The 24,199-nt window shown below is 41.4% G+C and overlaps 1 protein-coding gene and 1 pseudogene across 1 annotated transcript in view; one reads left to right on the forward strand and one right to left on the reverse strand.

Annotated features, from left to right (window-relative positions):
* PLCE1 (phospholipase C epsilon 1) overlaps positions 1–24,199 on the forward strand; it is a 276,882-nt gene that overhangs the window by 134,985 nt on the left and 117,698 nt on the right. Inside the window, exon 3 of the mRNA XM_060126819.1 lies at positions 16,129–16,445. Coding sequence (XP_059982802.1) covers positions 16,129–16,445 — 317 coding nt within the window. The remainder of the gene's footprint in view (positions 1–16,128; positions 16,446–24,199) is intronic.
* On the reverse strand, positions 12,276–13,148 carry LOC132507472 (mitochondrial import inner membrane translocase subunit Tim29-like; annotated as a pseudogene).

Consider the following 24,199-nt stretch of genomic DNA (forward strand, 5'->3'; position numbering starts at 1 on the left):
AACAAAATTCCTAGGTAAAAATCCTGGGTTCAGTGCTAGCTGTGCCACTCACTAATGGTGCAAACACTCTTTTCTCCCTTGCCTTCTGTCCTCAATCCCTTGGTCTCATTCAGTTTCAAGGTCACCTTGAAAAGACCCCAGGTCTTTCCCATTGACAAAGATGTTTGAGAGTTCTCTTTGGTGCCCAGGATTGGTGGTCAACAGCTGTAAGTTTCACTCAGAGTGGCCAGAGAGGATTCTTCCTTCAGAGAGGGCAAGGGTCCAGTTGGGTTCCTTCAGGTGAAGAGCTTACAGAGTGATTAGATATGATCCACCAGCTGTTAAAAAATAAAATCTCTTTGTATTATTTATATTTATATCTGTAACTGTAGACAAAAAGGAAGTCACCCTGAAAGAAATAACAGACCAGTAAGTAATTGGGCCTTCAACAGAATGAAAAGCCACATGTCCTTTGTGTATTAATGACCTATTCTCTCCCTTTGCCAACTCTCATGTGCTTATAAACAAGTAAATAATAACACATTCCTTGGGCATATGACAACCTTCCCAGAGTTCATGTGAAAACATGTAGGTCTTCTATTAATGGCCCAGCCACTATACTGTTTTGTGTACACATCATGTAATTCCCAAAGCAACCTGGTGAGGTAGGCTCGTGATCCCCATTTCAAAGATAAGAAAACTGAGACTTAGGGGCCATAAATTGGTACCCCTACAAATTCCAGTTGCTTAAGAAGAGCTTGAGAAGGGGGAAGGTAGCTGGTGGCTTTACCTGCTGTTGTCCTGAGCTATTCCCTCTGGCCCCCAGCTTGCCTGTCCCTGTCCACAAACCAAGGCCCTATGGTTAGGCTAAGTGGGTGTCTCTGTTTTGAAAGGCATTTTGGGGACTTCATAGTGATCCCACCCCCTTCCAACTTCAGAGGTTTGCCAGAGTATTTGTCCCAACCACGTATGATATTTCACTTCTAAGGAGTTTAAGAAAATTGATTTTCCCCATCTTCTTGTTTCTTTACTGGTGTTTTGTACTCCTTCCTGCTGGGAGTTCACAGGAAGCTGAGCAGATGGCCTGCTCCACTCTGAGAGATTAATTACAGGGTTAAGCAACTAGAGAGTGGCTGAGTGGGATTTGGACTTGGTTCTGTCCCACTTCAGAGCCCGGGCACCTGAGCGCTCTCCCGCACTGCATGTGAAGCCTAGGGCTCCCCCTTCACCACCTCCTTACTACATGCCTCTGGTGGGAGGCATGAGAATGAAGGTTCCCAACGCTCCCAGGCATGCAGCCCTAGTTTGCCCAGTCAGAGCTGGCAGCACTCCGGCTCAGGGTCACAGATACAGAGGCTGGGCAGTCTGAACTGTTTATGTCCAGGTATGGGCACCAGTACCTCCTTTGTCTCTGCTGCTCTGACAGAGGATGACAGTTGTTATTCCAGGTCCTATGACTGTTTTATACCAAATCAGAGAGGAACTGACCTCAGGAAGGAATTATGAGGTCTCTCCAAGACATGATGAAACCTGTGTGTGTTTTCTTTCCACATTTTATTGGGCTGGCTCCACCCTTCTTCCACCTCCCACTGCCATCATGGACATCACTTCACAGAGCCAAATGGCCTTACTTATCCCCTAGGCTTTGGTCTAAGAAGGCTTTTGTGAGGATTCCTCTCAGTATCTCAGAGTAGAGGATAGTCAAGAGGCTGATGCAGATATCCATGCAGGTGGGAATTGAGAGAAAGCAGTGAACATGGGATGGAAGGGACTAATTCTGGAAATAACTGGTGGACGAGTGGGTGCAAAATCAGCCCAGGACATGGAGGAGTAACAGATGCCTCCAAGATTTTGGATCTGGGGAAGTAAAGGTGGTGCCCTAAAAAGAAAGGGCAAAGTTAGATCCAATTTGCATAGCTTGACTCTGAGGTGCTGGGATGTTCACATAGACACTCCGAATAGAAGCATCAGGATTGGAGCTGAGGGAGAGGTCAGAACTGGAATTACACATTTGCAAAGCCATCTGCTTAGCTGTGATGGCTGCAGCTTGAGATGAGCTTTTCTAGGAAAGAGAGATGAGAGAACTGAGACTGTAGAGTTCAGTCTCAGGAGCTGCAAGGAGGCTCAGAAGCCAGTGCCGTTGCTGGAGAGGTAAGGGGAGAGCCAAGATCGTGTAGTGTCCTGAGCCAGGACTCAGGGGAGGTCCATGGTGTGGGGCTTAGACTTGTAGATTACCAGGCTCCCTCTACATGACAATGGCATGGTGATTTTAATGCACCAAATCATAATGTCCTCAAATCTATCATTAGCCACTTTGGCGTAGCTTTTTTTTTTTCCTGTTAAAGGTGGCTTTGACTTTGTCAGCAAAGATCTTCTGCTTAAATCATCAGACATAGTCAAAAAGCTATTAATTGCGTAATTAAATACAAAGCAGTTCCTGTACAGCCTTGTCCACTACTAGATTAGATACATCCCATAGGTTGAATTCACATGGTAAGTACCTACTGAGTACTTGACTTGAAATAGCATTTGGTCAACAAGTGGGACATGGTGAATCCTAAAGCCTTCCAGGTTTTGGTCCCATTTTAGTTGAAAAGGGGAAATGAGTTTTGAGTTCGTGCATAAATTTAACTCTGGTACCTAGAGTACAAGAAATGGTGAAGAGAATGGACTTTGGAGTCAAATGAGTCTAAGTCAGAATCCTGGCATCACTACGTAACTACCTGTGAATATTTAGGCAAGTTCCTTAGCCTCTCTGAGTTTCTTCAGCTGTAAAATGGAATACTTAATCATAGTCAGGCCAGAGTCACTGATAGGACTAAAGGAGATACTTAATAAAACGTTAGCAAGTAATGCTGTCAGTACCATTAGTGTTGCCTTTTATGGGAAAAAAAAATTCCAGGTCGGTATGTGTTTTTCTTATTAAGTGACTTTGACCTACCCAAAGTCTGGTACAGGTCAGTTCTGCAATAATATGTTCTAAATCAGAAATAACACGCACAAGTTTTCTCTTAAGTCATAGAGCTATTTTAATTGATGCTCATATCGTCACAGGTTGAAAATGTGATTATAATAACAAACAATAATAAAGAGTACATTTTCAACATGAATTTTTAAAATATATATTTCCTTTCTTTAAAACAAACATAATTTTTAAAAATATCAGAGTGTTTGTGATTTGGAGTCATGGTTACAGCCATGTCCCAGTTTGCCATCTGTTCTTGTCCAATGTACAGGTCCAAGTTAGGGTCAGAACTGCAGTTAGACAATAAATGTCTGCTGGTCTCATACAAAGGTCTTCTCAGTTAGACTGTGCTTACACACACAATATATTAATATAAAATGAATGTACAGTTAAGCATATGAAAATCAAAGTAATGCACTATATTAATAGAATAATGGACAACAACCACGTGATTTTCTCAATAGATGCAGAAAAATGATTTGACAAAACCCAATACCCTTTTACAGTAAAAACACTCAACAAAATAGGAACAGAAGGGAACTTCCCTAACCTGATAAAGTGCATCTATGAAAAACCCACAGCTAACATAATGCATAATAGTGGAAGACTGAGAGTTTTCCACCTAAGATCAGGAACCAGACAAAGATATCCATTCTCACTACTTCTATTCAATATTTTATTGGAGGTTCTAGCCAGGGCAGTTAGGCAAGAAAATGAAATAAAAGGCATCCAAACTGGAAACAAAGAAGTAAAACTATCTCTATTCTCAGATAACATGATATCGTATATAGAAAAACCTAAGGAATCTACTAAAATACTATTAGAACTAATAAATCAGTTCAGCAAGTTTGCAAGATACAAGCGCAGTTGTATTTTTATACACTAGCCATGAATGAACAATCTGACAGTGAAGTTACAAAAACTATTTCATTTACAACAGTGTCAAAAATAATAAAATACTTAAGAATAAATTTAACAAAAGAAATTCAAGACTTGTGCACTAAAAACTACAAAGCATTGTTGAAAGAATTTTAAAAGACATCAATAAATGGAAAGATCTCCTGTGGTCATGGATTTAAAACTTAATATTGTTAAGATGGCAATACTCCCCGAAGTGATCTACTGATTCAGTGCAATCCCTATCAAAATTCCAGCTGCCTTTTTTGCAGGAATCAATAAGCTGATTCTAAAATTCACATGGACTTTCAGGGACCCAAAATAACCAAAATAATTTTTTTTTAATAAAAAGTTAAAAGGTTGGAAGACTCACATGTCCAATTTCTAAACTTACTACAAAGCTACAGTAATCAAAACAGTGTGGTACTGGCATAAGGACAGACATGTAGACCAATGGAATAGAATAGAGATCCCTTGCATGTATGGTCAAATAATTTTCAACAAATGTATCAAGACCATTCAGTGGGGCAGTTTTTCAAAAAATAGTGCTAGGAAGATTGGCTGTCCACATGCAAAAAATGCATTTGGACACTTCCCTAACACTATATATAAAAATTAACTCAAAATGAATCAAAGACCTAAAACTATGAAACATAAGGAGAAAGCATCATGACATTGTATTTGGCAATGATTTTTGGATATGACACCAAAGGTACAGTACAAAAGAAAAATGGGCAAATTGGACCTCATCAAAATTAAAAATTTTGTGATATTCAGTATCTTATAATAACCTATAATGGAAAATAATATGAAAAAATATATATATATAACTGAATCACATTGCTGTACACCTGAAACTAACACAATATTATAAATCAACTATACTTCAATTAAAAAAAAAACTTTTGGACTTCCCTTGTGTCACAGCAGTTAAGAATCTGCCTGCCAATGCAGGGGACATGGGTTCGAGCCCTGGTCTGGGAAGATCCCACATGCCGCAGAGCAACTAAGCCCGCGAGCCACAACTACTGAAGCCCGCATGCCTAGAGCCTGTGCTGCACAACAAGGAAGCCACCACAATGAGAAGCCCGCACATGGCAACAAAGAGTAGCCCCTGCTCACTGCAACTAGAGAAAGCCCACGCACAGCAATGAAGACCCAACACAGCCAAAAATAAATAAATAAATAAATAAATTTAAAAAAAACTTTGTGTATCAAAGAACACTATCAATAAAGTAAAAAGGCAACCCACAGGATGGGATAAAATATTTGCAAATCTTATATATAATAAGAGATTAATATCCAGAATAGATAAAAAACTCAACGACAACAAAACAACACAATTCAAAGATGGGCAAAGGACTTAAATAGATGTTTCTCAAAAGAAGATATACAGAGGCTTCCCGGGTGGTGCAGTGGGTAAGACTCCACGCTCCCAATGTAGAGGGCCCGGGTTCAATCCCTGGTCAGGGAACTAGATCCCACATGCATGCCGCAACTAAGGAGCCCATGTGCTGCAACTAAGGAGCCGGTGAGCCACAACTAAGACCCAGTACAACCAAATAAATAAATATTAAGGAAAAAAAAAAGAAAATATACAGATGGCCAATTAGTACATGAAAAGATGCTCAACATCATTAGTCATTAGGGATGTGCAAATCAAAACCGTAAGATACCACTTCACACTCACTAGGATGGCTATAATTAAAAAAAAAAAAAAAATTAAGGAAAACAAATGTTGACCTGAATGTGGAGAAATTGCCGGGGGAATGTAAACTGGTGAAGTCCCTGTGGAAAACAGTTTGGGCATTCCTCAAAAACTGCTAAACATAGAGTTATCATGTGATCCAGCAATTCCATTCCTAGGTATTTACCCACACAAAAGTTTTTACACGAATGTTCATAACAGCATTATTCATGATCGTCAAAAAGTGGAAGCAATGCAAATGTTCATCAGCTGATGAATGGATAGATGATATTTGGTATATACATAAAATGGAATCTTATTTAGCCATAGTAAGAAATGAAGTACTGATTCATGCTATAACACTGACTAAACTTGAAAAGATGATAAGTTAAAGAAGCCATACACAAAAGGCCACATGTTGTATAATTCAGTTATAGGAAATGAACAAAACAGGCACATCCATAGAGACAGAAAATAGTGGTTGGGGGCTGATGTGGGTTAGGCCATGGGGAATGACTGCTAATGTGCAGCGGTGATAAACATGTTCTAAAACTGACTATGATGAGAGTTGTTCAACTCCGTGAACATACTGAAAAACCACTGGATTTTACACTTTCAAAAATGAATTTTATGGTATGTGAATTGTATCTCAATAAAAAAAGAATGGACATACGTAGCTCAGCAATATTTTATCATGAAAGGATTTAACTCTTGAGACCAGTCGGACGTCTGGATGAAGTTTGCTGATAATGCCAAGCTAGAAGGGATACGAATGTTCTCTTCATAGAGGGAAGAGCTGCAGAGCTAAGAACAGCAAATTTGGGGTGGGTAGGGGATGGCTTTTTTTTAATTCGGGAATCCATTACTACAATGCATGGCAAGATGTGATGGATATTTCTTTTCATATGAATAAATGAGGATTTTTTGAAAATGTTTGACTATTGGTGGGCACCACACCAGAGGGTACAAGTTGCAGGTTATAAAAACAAAGCAAAACTTTCCGTAGCCTGAAATGGTTTGATATATGACTAAGTCTCTCCATCTGGCTTCTAAGATCAAAGGCCCCAGAATTCCTTCTTCCTCTTTCAAATGACGAATTCATGATGATAAAAAAACAGCTAACTACTGAGAGCTGAATATGCACTAAACGTTTTACATGCATTTTCTCATTTTAATTTCCCTATCATCACAGTGACATGGTTGTAGAGAACTTACCCGAGGTCATGCCACAAGTCAGTGCCTGAGGTGGGCTGCAGCCCCACACCTGTGTGACTCCCAGGACCTCACTCATAACCACTGGATTATACTCTCTGTTTCCCTGTTTTCTCCTTCTGGGGGAGATTCCCCCCAAGAGTTTACAGCATTGGAGGTTCTAACCACACCAAGTAGGGGAGACAGTGGAGTACAGAGGGAATACCCTGGACTGGGAGTTGGGGGCCAATTTTGCCAATAATCAGCTCCATGACCTTGGGCAAGAAGCTTGACCTCTCAGAGGCATAGCTTCCTGATTTGTAAAGTGTAGAAAATTTGTCCCAACTATTCCTGAATGTAGTCCTTCCAGCTCAAGCATTTGGTCCAAGTCCTGCCTCATTTACCTACCACTGGGAAAACATTTGATTGTCAGTTGTACAGAAACACTGAGAGGAACAAATCCTTCAAGTCAGTGTAGGGTGGTGATTTGGGGAGCCTGAACTTTGGTGTTAGACTGATGTGGCACTGCTTCCATCGCTAATCGCAGGGTGATATTGAGCAAGTTCTGTAACCTCTGTCCCCGTCAGCTAACATGGGTGTAATAGCATAGGGTGCTATGGCGTAAAGTGCTGTGAGGACCGAGTGAGACCTCTTTAGGGAGCTTAGTGCAGTTCTTAGTGTACAGTAAGTAGTGGTTATTATATATTTAATAATATTATAATTTATTTAGTGTTATTATTATTGATGGTTATAATTATAAAATAGAGACACAGAATCCCTTAAGGGTAATTAATATATGTTTAAGTAGCTCAGCCAGATCAGACTCTGGAGTTCAGGTGGCCTGCTTGGGCTGTGTTCTAGAACTACTGGGTTGGCCATCAGGAATGTGCTGCTGGGTACAAGGGCATTAGATTGTCACTGACACTCCAGAGTTTCCCTCCTATTAACTTGGAGTCAGTAATGCCATTTTCCTCTTAAGCACGGCATCTTATTATAGCTTACCATGTGAATTTTGGCTCAGTTAATTTTGTTTACCCAAAATCATCAGAAATAGATTGGTGATCAATGAGAGAGACCGCTAAAACATTTGGTTAATGTGCCGTGAAAAGAAAAGAAATTACTGCTCCCTGGAAACTTCCCAGTGTGGGCAGGGAATTTTTCTCTCTTTCAATGTTTTTGGAAACATAATAAGCACATATAATGGTATATTTACAAATTCTATCACAGTTTTATTTCTAACAATAAAAAATAGTTAAACATAACATTGACTACTAAAGAGCCATTAAGATCCAATATTAGAAAACTAGTTTTAGAGTTGGGGAAATGTGCACTATAGAGTAAGTTGGGTTTTTGTTTTAAGTTTAGAAAAAAAGTTTGTGTTCTGATGCTAATTTTGTAAATGTTATATATATATATATATATATATATATATATATATATATATATAAAAAATGTGAAATGCTACAACAAAAATATTAGCAAGATTATCTGTGGGTGTAGGATTATTGATTATTTTAATTTTCTTCTGTATATGTCTCTAAATTTTTTATACTTTCACAGTGAGCTCATATTTCATTGGAAATCAGGGTGCAGAGTTACTTTTTATTAATAAGAATTCTGTCAGATTTTTTTCTTCTAAGAGGCTCTTCAGTCCCATAAGGAGTTTTATCTGAATATGGCTTAATTCTCAACCTAGGCATATTGGTTTTTTCTTTTTTTTAAAGTACAACTTAGAAATAATATGCTTCATTGATTTTGTGAACTTGTAAAATCATGCAGTTTTGAGGACAAACCAGACACATTTGTTGCAAGATTGATTGTTACTCTGAAAACCAATAACAGATAATGAGAAAGAATCAACAGTTAACTAACGTTTCTCTAAACCCATTACTTCCCTGTTGAAAGCAATTTTCAACTCTGCCTGAGATTGTCTTTAAGCCAACTCTGAATCTTTCATAAAATGAAATCAACATCCTTCCTCTCCTGTCTTATCTTATATAATTGGAATTGTATCACTCAAAGGCTACTAAATGTGGAGTTGATGAATCCAGTGCTTAAGTTAAAAAAATAAAGGGATTGTCTACAAAATGAATTCAAATCAAAGAAAAATGTATAGAGTAGATATAATAAAAGTTTTTCGTACTTTCTTCCCTAATTGTAATTTGAAGAAATTTTTCAAAACCAGTATTGCAATATATGGAAAAGATCTGAGCAGCTCAAATGCCAAACCAGTTCGTGCCCATGAGAAGATTAGAATTTTGTACTCTGGATGAATTTTTCAGATACCATTTTGATATATTTTTTAATACTGTCAAACCTGCGTTAGAAAAAAGTTCAATGAAACAGAACTGTGCAATATATAAACACTTTCATTAGTTTGGTATCTACTAGACAGATACAAACATATACCTACATTTTTAAAATTCTTTTTCCTCCAATAGGTTCATATTCCATTGTTCCCAGCTTGCTTTTTTTTTCACTTAAATTTTCAATTTTAGTACCTATGAATTTACCTCACTTTGTCTGTATTTTTGCAAGAATTTCTGTCAGATAAAATCCCAGAAGTGGAATTGCTAAGACAAAGGGTATGCATGTTTAAGTTTTTGTTTTGCCTTCCAAGAAAGTCTGTGCCCATCACACCACCACTCACAGAGAATGAGAATGAAAAATAACATTTCAGAAGCAGAGCTATGTGGCAGGTTCTCCCAAAGGTTTTACCTTTGTAAATATATACATACATACATACTAAGCTACCATCAAAATATAATGCAAGTACTATATTCTATTTTTCATTAAAGTCAGATTCCTGTAAGGTATAATCGTGCCTAACTTTTCAACCACCTCTCTCCCTACCCGGAAAAGACTGTGTGTGTGTGTGTGTATGTGTGTGTATGTGTGTAACAGAGAAAAACAGAGAAACAGACTCAGCAGGAAATCAGGGGAATCCTTCTCTCCTGCAGAAGATCTCTCAAAATGTTGACCATAGTAGATGGTAGACTTTTGGAGTCAGAGCTGAATTTTAGTTCCAGCCCCATCTCTTAGTAGCAATGAGTCTTTAGACAAATTGCTTAACATTTCTGACCCTCAATTTGTCGTTTATAGAATGGGGGTAATCACGCTTGCCTGACAGTGTTCTTTGTAAAAATTAAAATATGTTACTTCGTGCAAAGGGCTAATAAATGGTGAGGTGCAAGAGCTAGGTGAGTAGCTCTTGTTGAGATGCCAGAAAAGGATTAGGGTGACCAAGCCAAGAGCATCCTGGATGGTAAAGCTTTGAAGACTTTTGCAGAAAGACTTGAGGAAATATGCTATGTAGGGCTTGCCTGGTGGTGCAGTGGTTCAGAGTCCGTCTGCTGATGCAGGGGACACGGGTTCGTGCCCCGGTCCAGGAAGATCCCACATGCCGCGGAGCGGCTGGGCCTGTGAGCCATGGCCGCTGGGCCTGTGTGTCCGTAGCCTGTGCTCCGCAACGGGAGAGGCCACAACAGTGAGAGACCCGCGTACCGCAAAAAAAAAAAAAAGCTATGTAATACTACACCTTTCCAACCTCCATCCAATATCTTCCCCTCCCCCACCCATATTATAGTAGTGTTTATCAGTCTTCTCTCCTAGGATGTTCAGTATCAACAAGGATCTTTTCTTATTCACTGAATCCCAACATCAGTGTAGTCTGAAACAAAACCTGGCACATAGTAGGCACTCAATGAGTGAATGAAGGAATTTCTGCTTAACATTTCTTAACCCCATTGAGATACATTGGCAGCTAATAAGGCTGGCCCCTGGACACAGAGCACATCCATGGTGACCCAGGCTCAGCTTGGTGTAATGCCGAGTACTGGGCAAGGAGCCAGAATCCTCTGATTCTCTCTCAGCTTTTACCAGTTCCAGGGTTGACCACTCACAAGCTGGATTCTTCAGCAAATCTCGTAGCAATTTAACTCAAGCTTTATGAAAAATACGGTTAGCCATGCCAACCTATCATGGCTCCCTCACATTACGTTAAGAGAGTTTGTGAGATTACTTGGTAAACTCTAGACTTGCGTATGAGACACAGCAATAAAGACCTTTTGATAGGGACCAAAAGGCAAAAAGGGAAATCCATGGGAAGTGGCAGGTTTTGCTGAGCTCTAGGCCAAGCCCAAGGCTCTTCCGCGGGCTTGCACCTAAACTAAAGTTTCTGAACAAGTGCTAACCCTGAGGGAGGGAGCAGAATTCTAGGGGTGGGAGTTATGAAAGCCACAGGGCATTGGGTGAAGAGTTATCAAGGAAAAGTACTTATCCAGTGTAGAGGCTTTTCTGGATATTTCTGGGTTGCACAATTTGTGGACAGCTCCTGGGAATGGCAGTTCATAGGCAAGATGAGGGCTTTCTGATCACCAGAAAGGAAGAAAGGAACCAAGGATTAAGTGGATGTCTCTCATAGCAGCATCCCTCAAGGGAAGACTTGGCCCAGACTCCCCTCCTTCAAGGTGGGGCGATTGCCTAGATCCACTGGGAGACCCAAAAGTTGAGGCTGTACATTTCTTCACGTATATGTTTGGATCCTCCTACCACCCCCATTGTTCCTTCATGAGCCACACCTGTTCTCTAGTGCCTTCTGGAAAATAAAGCTTCCTTCATTTTCTACAGTGATGCTCCATCTCTCTCAATGTATGCTACAGCCATCGGCAATGACTTGCAGTTTCCTAAATAAGCCATGGTCTCTCTCACCCTTAGACCTTTACATAGATCTTTACATATTGCCTTTGGCAATGTGGCGGACTAAGGTTCTTTGTTTTTTTTATTTTTTTATTTTTTGGTTTCATCTCCTGGTTTATTAACTAGCCACGGGCCACATCAGTGACATAGGTAGTCTCATTCCTCTAATATTAGTTTTAAAAGTACGATTATAACCCAGCTATGTACACCAACATATTCCTTTCCAGAGGATTCTGTGTTTTCAGGGTTACTGAGGTGTAACATAACCAGAAGCTATGATTCCATATTGATTTCCAGATCAGAAAATGCTTTATCCCTCCAGGTCACTTTAACATCACTATCAATACACCTATGGTAAAAGCAAGTTGCTTTTGCAAAAAGTTTAGTCATCCCAATGTCAATCTCCTGGTGTTTGGTACTGCTTGTAGAAAACGTTACCATTTGGGGGAAGCTGGGGGAAGGGTACACAGGATGTCTCTGTTATTTTTCCAGTTCCCTCTGAGACTACAATTTAAAAATCAATTAAAAAAAATGTTACTCATGGAATAGAGGATAAACATTTCAGTTCAAATTTTAAAACAAAAATCTGAAAATTCTTCGGAGAGCTTGGGGGTCACCTAACAACTGTGATGCCTCAGTCAGGGGAAGGGTGAAGCCCAGTGAACAAAGGCTTATTTCCTTCTAAAGCGCCTTACTAACTGGCAGTGCTAAACATGACATGGCATGTCGCTCTGCTCTCCCCAACTCCTAGACCAAGGAGGCTCTGAATTAGCGTCAGCTCACAATCAACAGGTGAGAGGGAGGTCCCCGATTTTGTGAAAACTCAGGGAGAGAACAGTGCAAATAATTTATTTCTGTCACTCGGCGTTTGAGGCTCACTCGCACCAACTGCACAATCCCGGGTCAACAGTCTGCCAGGGCTTAGAGCCCGATCGGGACCCAGGCTGGTCTGGGTTTCATCTCGCGACTTCCGACGGCACCAGCGGGTCGACCTGGCTCAGGGCGAGCTGGTTCTTCTTCTCCTTCTGCAAGACCTGCTCCTCCCACAGCGCCTGGTCCCACCTGATCGTCGGTGAGCACCACAGGCTTGTACTTCTCGTCGAAGAGCGGCTCGTTGGCCTCCGAGTGCAGCTGGTGGGGCCCGACGGCGCGCAGATGTGCCGGCAGGTGCAGGAACTCGTCGTCGTTGATGTCACAGTCGCGCATCCGGGCCCCCAGCACCCACCAGCGGCCCACGAAGCCCACATCCAGGATCCGGTCCAGGAAGTCGACCCAGCCGGGCTGCAGGTAGCGGCAGCGGGCCTGGCAGAGGCTGGCCTGGGCGTCGAAGGGGCCCGGGCTCACGTGGTGCAGGCAGCCGCGGCCCCGCAGCCAGAGCAGCAGTTGCACGAACGCCTCCGAGTCACGGTTGCGCGTGGCGGGGCGCCAGCAGCAGGAGGGGCCCTGTCGCGTGGAGCAGCGCCTCCTCAAAGGCCACCGTGCCGCCCAGCAGCCCCCCGTACACGGCCGCCCGCACGGGTCGGGCCTTCGCCACCGCCACATCCCCGCAGGCTTCAGCGTAGTCCCGGAGCAGCCCGCCCACACGCCGGGCTTTGAGGCCGCAGCGTCACCAGTCTCAACGCGGCTTCGGGGCCAAAAGGGACTAAGGTTGTTTGGAACCACTAACCCCACAAGCACCCGAGGCCCTGTTTCCCCCACTGACAAAACTTTTGAGGAGACTGTAATTCCCATGCAAATGATATAGAGATAGACAGCAGGGTTGAAGAGAGCTGCTGTGTGCTGTGATAGTATATGCCCCTCGTGGAATTTATTAAAGGCTCTGAGAAGTCCTGCAGTTAAAATAGAACAAAAGAAAGCTTGTTTAACTTTGTTTAACCCAGTATGTCTCTAAATTATTAACCAAGGAACGGTGTTTTGCATAAATTCAGTGTTGCACACTTTGGAAAATACTCATTTAAAGCATGGGAACATTCTTATGAATTTATAAGAAGGAAAGGAGAGGGCACTTTTGAGTTTCCATATGCTCCATTCTAATGTAGTTGTAATGTAGTGATTGACGTGATGGTTCCAGGCTGAACAAAGAAGGGAACTGTCCATGCTCTAGGGTCAAATCCTTACCTTTGGAGTTTGAAGAGTTCATTTTATCAGATCACTGCAAGTAAGTAAGCACAAGAAGTTGATTTATACTAACTTAAATCACTTGAGATGCATCTAAAATCCAGAATGACAACGTGATATTCTGTCGCTACATGAGGTTATATGCTGAGTGATGAAGAACACGAGCTCTGAAGTCAAAAAGACCCTGATTCAGATCCCAGCTTCCTAGCTTACTATTTATGTGACCTTATGTGAGCCTCACATAATAATGCTATCTACCTCCTAAATTAATCCATATAAAGTACTGAACTCGGTTATCAGGGAAATAGAACTTGAAGACACTGTGTCTCACAGTAAATTTTGTTAGGCTGTTAGAGTGTCTAGAGATATGACCCTATTCTACTGTAGAATAACTATTAACTGGAGAACATGGGGCTGAGAGCAAACATTGACTGTAAATGAGATCGATAATTATATTCACCAGAAATTTTCTAAAAATTTTTTCACAAGAGAAGAACTACGGTTGCCTGTGGGATTAATGAACTTCGCTCCACAAATAATGAGGAATGATCAGGGGTCACAGAGCTCCTGGGTCTTTAATCCATCATAGAGTTGCCCATGTTGCAGAGAGGGAGATCTGATGGTGACTTACAGCTGAGAGTTGGGGCAACGTGGCCTGTGAATAGGAAAGAGGAGATTAAAGGGGAGCTCAGCAAGAATGAGAGAAAGCGGGAAGTATTTTTAACAGCTGCTGTTTAAATGTGGAACTTGAAGAACACAAAATATGTCCCCAAAAGATTTCTGGGATGTTTCTTTGTGGTGCATGATACAAAATCCCCGAGTAATCCTGCTTTAAGGAAACCTACACTAAAGGTCTACATTATGTTTCAAGGTTTCTAACCTCAGATTTGTGTTTCCTTTGAGTGTGATGCCGTGCTTATATTGAGACACATGGGGCCACTATATTTATTCGAGTTACACCTACCAGGCTTCTTTTTCTTCTTTTATTCAAATTTGTTTAGGTCTCCTTTATTGCTATTTCCCACAAATCACTAGATTCTTCTTCATTCATTGTAACATCATGTGATTCATGTCTCAAGATACATTGTGATTTACAATATATCATGTTATTTACATATTTTATTACATTATCTCTTCTCTTGCATATTAGATAAGCAGCTGTTTCATAAGATTTGGGAGTTACTTTTACTTCCTTCACAGAGTGCTATGCTTTGAAATCATGTCTTAGAGCTGGTTAATTCTGGGAAGACTTTCTATATATGGTTAATTCCACTGTACATAAATTATCAGTGTCAGAAACTGCAATCTGCCTCTGTCATCATTCAGGCTACATTCTGACTCAATCTGGGGGAAATCTGGTCACTTTCTCAACCATTCAGCAAGTTGGAGAGTGAAGCCATGTAGGCTTGATTTGAGTACCTGCCTTATTTTAATTATTTTCAAATATGAGCTTAGAGAGAACCAAATATGATTTTGTATTCCAAATCAACACTGTGATCTAAGAACCAGGAGCTCTCAGGACAGACCTGGTTTCCATTTTTCTGTTCCATCCACATCCTTATTGGTTAATTAATTTGAACAGACTGCGTGGCCCGATTTTTGGATCAGAAGATACGGTCGCCATACTCACAGAGGAAGGAATCAGGGAAAGTAGACTCCCCTTTAGGGAAGGTACGTAATGAAGGGTAAGGCTAGTTGGAGTTTAAGGGATAAGGGAAGTTTTACTGGTTTGTATTTAAGGATGAGGGAAACTAATATCTGTGTAGGCAAAGAAGAGTCAGTGGGAAGAAAGGGATTGAAGGTGGAGATATCCACTGAGGCAAAGTGAATTTGTGCTAAGGGAATAATTTTGAGCCTCTGAATGAATGTCTTTGGTGCTTCTATCTAATGCACTCATTAATTTCCCTCTCGCTACCACCTTCTTATTACCAGTTGTGGAGCAGGGAATGAGATTTATTTATTTTGTTTATTTAGATACGTCTCCTCATTACCTATTTCTTCCTTACTTGTATAGGTGGTTCTGTCCCTGCACACCTCCAGGTAAATCTCAGTGGAATCAGAGTCTTTGTGGGCTGAATGTTGGCAGAGCAGACCGTGAAGTTTTGAAGCCTGGTGTGCAGAGGGTCCCTGGGTCTCCTGCGTGTTCAGACATAGGGTGCATATGCCTATATGTGTACAGGCCTCCTCTCCCTACTGCCTTCTTCCCTCTTCCATTTCAATTGCTGTGCCCATGCCCACCCGCATTTCTTTTCATGGTGATGGTTAGTCCCGGAGGATGAGGAAGCAAATGGTACATTTTACTTCACTGCTACTCTGCAGAGCGTCACAGTGAACTGGTTAGGGAATGGTGTGCTAGATCAGTTCTGCTTCTGAAAATAGGAAACCAAGCCTTCCCCTACCCCCAAGGAGTGGGAGGGGGCAGGCAGGAGAGATATCAGAAAGGTCTCCAGAACAGGAGAGATAGTATAGAACTATTCACCAAGCAGAAACTTCAGTTGAGAAACCTATAAAATTTTGAATGGCTCTCAAGTAAATACCTGTCATAGGGGATACCAGCCTTGGTGTAACAGTGACTTTTGTTGCTTTATTTCAGAACGCCAACCAGGCACCTCTATGGCCAATTCCAGTGCCCTCCCTTCAAGTTCAGCTGGGATCAGCAAGGAACTGATTGATCTGCAGCCCCTCATCCAGTTCCCAGAGGAAGTTGCCAGCATCCTGATGGAGCAGGAACAGAATATTTACCGAAGGGTCTTGCCGGTAGACTATCTTTGCTTCTTGACCCGGGACTTGGGCACTACGGAATGCCAGAGGTCCCTGCCCTGCCTCAAAGCGTCCATCTCAGCATCCATTCTTACCTCCCAGAACGGAGAGCATAATGCCCTTGAAGATCTTGTGATGAGATTTAATGAGGTAAGAAGCCACTCTGAGATGTTTTGTAATGATTCTTAAGCATTTCTCCTTTTAGGTTTGTTTGTTACTGATATCTCATCTACCTGTCTGTCTGCCCACTTCCATGATGACTGTCTCTTTTCCAGGCAATGAGATAGACACACTGTCATCCTCCCTTTCACTTCACTCCACCCTTCAGCCTAATTGAGACCGTCTCCATCCCATACCATTACCATGTCCACAAGCCTTCTCCCTTTGGACAACCAGTATCCCCCCCGCCCCATTTTCTCTATGCCCTTGCCAAAATATTCTCCCTGGGCCCATTTTCAAAGATTCTCCCCCTGTTCCTACAAGTGTTTTTAAGACCAGATGTCTCAATTTTGGGTTTGGCCAAGGGATCATGGGATCTGTCTGGCCCACTCTGTCTTCCACTATCAGACCTCCTCAGCAGAAATTAAACACTAATATACCTGGGTAAGGACAGCTGGGAGGAACATGGTCGTGAGGGGCAATGAATCACCTCATTCCTGATCTCTGCATCCCATCAAGCTCCTCAGCCCCAGAAAGTCCCGCCATGGCCTCCAAGGCCTTGCTAGAAGCAAGTTCCAAAGAGGACAGGTGTGACCAGAGTCTGGGAACACCTAGGAAGGAGGCAGTGTACGAGCTCTAGGCGCTCACTGGGAGGAAAAGAGCCAACGGCTGGCTACCCTGTGGCCCTGGACCAAGGATAAAGGACAGGATGGAGAGGAGGTCGCCATGCTGTGCTAGGGTCACAGGATGCTCCTCTCTCAGGCTTAGAGAACACTTTCATTCCATAGCATAACCCCACACCCAGACCTTTCTGTTCTGTATTTTATTTCTTCTAGACTTCATTTCTATGTCTTGATTTTTAAAACACAAAATTACAGTCTGTGTGTTTGGTGGTTGTTGGTTGGTTGAATTCCACAAATACAGTAGTTTCCTACTTTAGTCATTTATTAAACTACCTAAATGCTAAGAGGATGCTCCCATCCTAGTTTGTATATATCTCTGATTGACAGAGGATCAATCAGCCTTTGTTACTTAAACACTTTCCAACTATAGCAGTTCACCTTGCAGCCTCCATAGCCTTCCAGTCATGACCCTGGTGATGGTTGTATCACAACAGTGATAAAGCCCAGTGGATGGAAAGTATTAGAGGCTGAGCTCAAGCAATTCTGTATCCAGACATACCTTGAGCATCATTCCTCAAAGGGAGATCCATTATCCATAGGAATTGCAAATATCCATCTAGCACTGTCATACTAATTATTTAATATGAGCCACTTATTTGTTCCTCACAACAACCCTGGGAGACAGATCCTTGTCATTGACCCCATTTTAGCAATGGGAAAACTGAGACATGAGGAGATGAAGTTCTTCGCCCAAGGTCACACGGGTGGTAGGTGACAACAGTGAGACTCAAGCCCAAAGAGTCAGGTCTCAGAGCCTGGGCTTTGAACCACAACAATATCCTGCCTCTCGCCTGTATCAGGCTCATACTGAGGGTGACACCTGCTAAACTGCAGATTCCTGGTCCACTCCAAACTGAGTAAGACAGACTCTCTGGGAGTCCACATGAATGCTTGTAAACCACACGGCCCCCAAAGTTGCCATTTAAAATAAATCTCATGTTCTTGATTTTCCTTGCTGATAAAAACAGAGTGGAAAATGAAAGTTCCAGTAAACTGGGTGACTGTATTAGTGGATTTTACTGTATATCATGAATTATTTTAAACTTCCTGATCGACTCACTCAGACATCCTTAGGACCCTACCCTTGTCCTTTGTCGCTATTGTTGTTGTTTTAAGTTCCACGTGAAGTTAAAAGTGATTTGCCTGAACTTTAAAAAGCTAGTTTTACGTTAGTTTTGGAGAGGGAAAACTTGGATCTCTTCCATTTAGTACCATAACTTTGGGAATCAAAGATGAAACAGTGATTTCACTAATTCAGAATTAGTGATGATATGAACCACAGCTGGGTTAAGGCATGCTTGGGACTATCTCTGAAAATAGTTAAGCTAAGCAACTTCAAAATGTAAACAAGGTTTCTGGGAAAACACCTGAACTACTTAAAAGAACAGTCTGTATTCAAGTATTCTCAAGCATCTATTTTCATACATATTATGTGTATGCCGATTAAAAAATCAGTCTAATGTAGTCATTACAGGCAGATCCCAAATGACCTACACTAGGCAAAACTGGGAGAGCTAAATTCTAGTTGTTTTATATCCTTTCAGCTAAAAAGGCTTCATTCCATTGAAAGAGAATTCTTAAATTCAGATTTCACCTATTTAGAATGGTCTTGCCTCCAAATTAGTGTGGCTTTACTTTCTGTAAAGAAAAAGAAGAAAAGGAGCTAGCATTTAGGACTAGACTGGAGATTGTCACTTTTTTTTCTTTTAATTTTATTGGAGTACAGTTGATTTACAATGTTGTGTTAGTTTCAGGTGTACAGCAAAGTGATTCAGTTATACATATACATATATTCATTCTTTTTTATATTCTTTTCTCATATAAGTTATCCCAGAATATTGAGTAGAGTTCCCTGTGCTATACAATAGATCCTTGTTGCTTATCTGTCAGTGTCACATTTTTTAATCCCACTAATCCTTATGACAGTTGTGTAAGGCAGTTATTATCTCTGACTCACAGGTGAAGAACGTGAAGCTTAAACAACAAAATAAATAATGATAGTATTGGACTGTGGTCCATAGAATAAAGTAAATATTCATGCGTCCATACTGATATAAATAAATAAGTGAATAAATAAATCAATGGGAGGAGAGGGAGAGGTACAGCTCTTACTTATAAAAGATTTCCAATTAATAAATGTAGAAAGGATGAGGGAAATGAGAAATCACCATTAGGACACCCCAGCAATAAATTGTTACAGGCGAGAACCACTGATGAATGCTAAAATTATTGAACAAAATATGAGAAACAAGATATTTGCATAGTCTCAAAGTATCTATTCACAAAATATGTATTAATTACAAAAGGAAAAATAGAACAGTGGAGAACCCCAGTAGATACCCACCTTAAGTAAGTGCTCAAGGTCAACATGACCTATAATAAGACATATTGATGTCTTATTACTGGTCACATCTCCTGATGTGATGCACTCAGAAGGACTAGATATAGTCTCTATGACGTATTTGCCCCCCCCTAAAAAAAAACCTAACTCTAATCATAAGAAAAAAAACCATCAGGCAACCCCAAATTGAAAGACATTGTACTCTTCAAAAGTGTCAGGGTCATGAAAGGTAAGGAAGGACAGAGGAATCGTCAAAAATTAGAGGAGACCAGGAGTCATGACAACTAAATGCAGTTTGGGATCCTATTAGATCCTGGACTAGAAGAAGGATACTGATGGGGAAACTGGTGAAATTCTAATCAGACATGTAGTTTAATCAGCATGAATGTATCAATGTTAATATCCTGGTTTTGATAAAGGGACTATATTTATGAAAGATGCTAACACTGGGAGAAGCTGGGTGAGCTATGTATGGGAACTCTCTGTATTTTTATAACTTTTCTGTAAATCTAAAATTACTTCAGAATTAAAAGGTTTAAAAAATAGTGAAGCTCAGAGAGGTTGAGTCACTTGTCCAAGGTCACACAGTGGCTGAATGAATGTCAGAATCCAGATGTCTGTCTTTAAAGTCTATTCTCTTCTCAGCCAACTGCCTTGCCTCTCTACTTGTTAAATTATCAAGTTAAAGTTTGTAGTAAAACCAGAATTTCTGATTTTGAATTTAATTAGCCTTGGTCTCCTTTCCCTCTTCCCTCCCTCTCTCTACTTCTGTTCTAAACCTCCTGTGCATCTACCCTTTTTCTACTCCTACCATTTCTATTTTTGTCGAATTTCCTATTACCACTCCATTCATTCACTTAAGACTTATTTATTGAGTGCCTACTATGCTATAACCTTTTCTTTTTTAATTGGTGTGTCACACACTCTTTTAAATAAGAAATGAGCAATATATGATGAAAATTTACAACATTATTAGCCCATACTTTGGTTCTGTCAAAATTGGATTCACAAAATAAATGCACTTTCCTCAGTGGAAGTAAAATATATATTTTTTGAACATGGGAGAATCTCAAAGACAAGAGAGAGACTACTAGCTGCACTGCTAGTTACTTAGGAGAGAAGCGAATGCATTTGTTCATACATTCAGTCATTCAGTTAACATGTTTTCAGCACTTCTCAGAAGCAGGAGACCATGGTGGATAAGCAGTAAGGGAAATGAATAACAGTCTGCGTCTGCCAGAAGCTACCAGTCTTAAATTGTAGTCAGGCATGGGCACAAATCACTCCCAAAAGAGGCAGAGAATACATGCAGTGTGAGTGGCACAGACGGTGGGAGCCGAGGTGTCTAGGTGGGTGATCAGAGCTCTCTCTGCTCAGCACTGGAATTTGCGGCTGGGCCTTGAGGGATGGCTGGAATAGAAGGGGACCATCACGGGAAAGGGAAGGAGGACATTCCAGACGAGAACACAACCAGTTCTTGTCATGAGCAAGAAAGATTCATGACCTAAGGAGGCAGCTTGCCGCTCGTTGTCAGTAAAACCTGAGCATGAGCTAGAAGTTTCCCGAATTCTTACAACTCTTTACGTAATGACTTAACTGTAATGTGGGGAAAGGGGAGAAAATCCCTGATGCCTCTCAAGCAATGTTGCTTAACGTTAGTTCTTAGGAAAATATGGTTAAGATGCAATTCCAGGTACAATCATGAAACAACTGAAAGTGTTTGGCTTACATTAAGGAAGGCCAGGAGATAAATCATTTAAAATCAATTTAGACTGTGGCTTGGAAGCAATTTGTCTCCCCATTTCCCTATCTCCTGCCCGATGTCAAGACTGGCACTCACCGGAGTGACTTCTCTTTATCCTTGCAAGTAAACAGAAGCAGGTACAAGGGGCCAGGCCCCAAGCTGGTGGTAGTCAAGGGGGCACTGGGGGTGGGCTCCATCCTGCTCCACTTGGTTTGGGAGACAGGGCTTCCTGAACCCTTTTGATCTGGACACCTCTCTGTAGTCATATCCTCGACCTAAAGCTCAAAGAGCCCGTGTTCTCTCTTCCTCCCTTCAGGTTAGGCAGGCTCACTTCCTGGCCACCCACGATGTCTCTTGCTTTGACCGGCTCAAATCATATTGTCCTTTTTCCCTCCTCTTTCTTCCTCTCTCCAGCCTCTACCTGTAGTCCACATTCCTTTTGATCTTACTGTTTTTTAATTCCTCTTCGAATACATTCCAGAGCCATTTATCCCTTCTAAAAGGAGACAGAGAGGCATTTTTGGTAGATAACTTTACCAGAGAGATCACACACTTTAGCACATGCATTTGAGAAGATATGAAAGGCAAATAAAGATTGAGGAGCATCCTTACTCCCTTTGCGTTCATGCCCTTTTCTTGCGAAGGGCTGTGATGGAACATGGTTTGGGGAGGTGGTGTATTCTAGGATCACAGTTCTGAGTTATGAGTTCTCAAACCTTATGACTCATCAATATAGCCTCTGCTCCTGTCCTGTTGTTCACCCACTGATGATCTTTGGGGTTGGAACTCATCATGGTCTGCATCTACAGCTGGTCCTCAGGATCCATCAACAGAGTAAATTTTCAGCTCCATAACCTACCACTGCCCACATCACTGCCAGATGCTCTTCTGTGTAACAGTTGATTTCTCTGACTGAGGGCTGGTTTTCAGCTTCAAAACGCCATTAACAGGTTTACTTTTTCCTATGCCCTGAGAGAGCAGTTTTTCTTGTCAGGTACGTCTTAGCAAGACCATTCTCTGGGCTCCTCTTTCAAACCAGCTGGTCCAAGAGCAGGTGATGAGGCCAAGATTGAGCCCACAGTTATACTGAGACCCCAGAAGGCTCTGGAGGGATTCCACCTGGCTTTTTGCCCCAGGTGACCTTCCTCTACCCTCCTGTGTTTGGTCAAACTAAGCAGTCATCAACTCGCTTCTCTAGCCACACAAATGTGGGCAGCCCAAAGTGACACTCAGTGCTGTTCCTTCCATCTGGTGGGTTTCAGCAGATGTCAGCTCAATAGTTTAAAGGCCACCCTCTCTATAAAGAATGCCAAGGTGCAGCTTAACTCTCTGGGAAAGAGCATAAGAATAAATAAACCATCTGGCCAGAGAAGGGCTGTTTGGGCCTGTGTCCTTTCAGCCAGAATTCCTTGGGTACTTCATAAGAGATCACGATCACTTTGACAAATTCCAACATCTAGAAGTCTGTCTGGTCGTAGCCAAGGAAAGACTATTTCGGCATAGTAAGGAAAAAGCATAACATGTGATAATGACCAAATGTGTTCGTTTACATGGTTTTGAATTTGTACATTTAACCATGTTAGGAAAGTTTCCTATCAAAGCTTTCCCCTCCCTCTTTTATGCAGAAAGCCAAGCAAATCATCTGTTCAGGTCTGCTGTACAAACTTTTTTCCTCATGTCTGAATACCCATGAGGTAAATTGTTAATAAAGCCCTCTCAGGGTAAGGGAAATTTCAATTCACTTTGGAAAACCAGATTTTTCCTTGGGAAAGCACATCTCCCTAGAGGCACACCTCTGAGAGCAGAAATTGTATTCATTCCCCAGAATATTTCATGGCACATTCCCCGGTTAACAGAAATTTTAGTTCAGAAGTTTCTGGACTAAAAAAATACAGTAGGCAGTTAAACCACAGAGACTCAGCTGTGCAGGGCAGTGTTCTAAGAGCAAGGTTATTTGTAGGGGGTTTATCTGCCCTGGAGTCTATTGACAGCAAATCATGTTCGGTGGTTCTTGGCAATCAACACCCACAGGATTCTACTCACTCAGCGTAACACTAAGTAAATGATGGGGCTGGAAATGAGGAGGGGCTTCACAGCACACCAGAGCCAATATTCGTGCTTCATCTGCCTGGTGCCATTGAATCAAAAGCCATAAGAGCCTTTTTTCCTCACCTTGGTCTCTTATTCTGAATGAAACCGTTTGCTTCACAACAGGATTCAAATATTCTTTACTATTTCAATACATAGAACATTGTTAACCTCCTTGTTGACTCCTTGATATTGAAAATGTGTCATTTCCTTTGAACTGGGAGACTGTGATCCTTGAAATTGGTAGGACAGTGGTGTCACAAGGTGTCTGAGAACATTGTCCCAGAAGAGGAACAGAATAAATTGTCATTTCGCAGTACCAGGCAGAAAAGGGATTTAGGTCTTTGGCTTTTAAAGTTTCCTTTTTGGCCTTGAGGGTTCCTTAGGTACTGGATACCTGAGAATGTAGAATGCCAAAAGAAAATTAAAAATTTTACTTTATTTCTTTAGCTTCATTTCTTGATCACATCACCTCTGCAGTCTTTTTCCTCCTCTTTTTCTGTATTTCAATTTTGCATGAAACCTACACCCCCAAAAGTGATGGCTTTTGAAATTCAAAATCTTTAGTTACATCTGTATTCCTAGGAAGACTGGGAGTACAGTTTTTGTGGATTCTTTTTTTTTTTTTTTGGCTGTTCTCAGGCTGTGCTCAGAGTTGGGGCAGCAGGAGAAGGTGGTGGAGAGGGGCTGCTAAGCACCTTGTGAATCAGAACCTCCATGCCTGTGTTCATTCTTTGAGCATCAGACACGATTTCCTTTAACAGTGGCTTTCACTGGTCAGTAGAACGAAAGCAATGGACCTCAGAATATATATATATATATATATATATTTAAACATCTTTATTGGAGTATAATTGCTTTACACTGTTGTGTTAGTTGCTGCTGTATA

The sequence above is a fragment of the Lagenorhynchus albirostris genome, chromosome 16 (genome assembly GCF_949774975.1).
Source record: "Lagenorhynchus albirostris chromosome 16, mLagAlb1.1, whole genome shotgun sequence".
Classification (NCBI taxonomy): Eukaryota; Metazoa; Chordata; class Mammalia; order Artiodactyla; family Delphinidae; genus Lagenorhynchus; species Lagenorhynchus albirostris.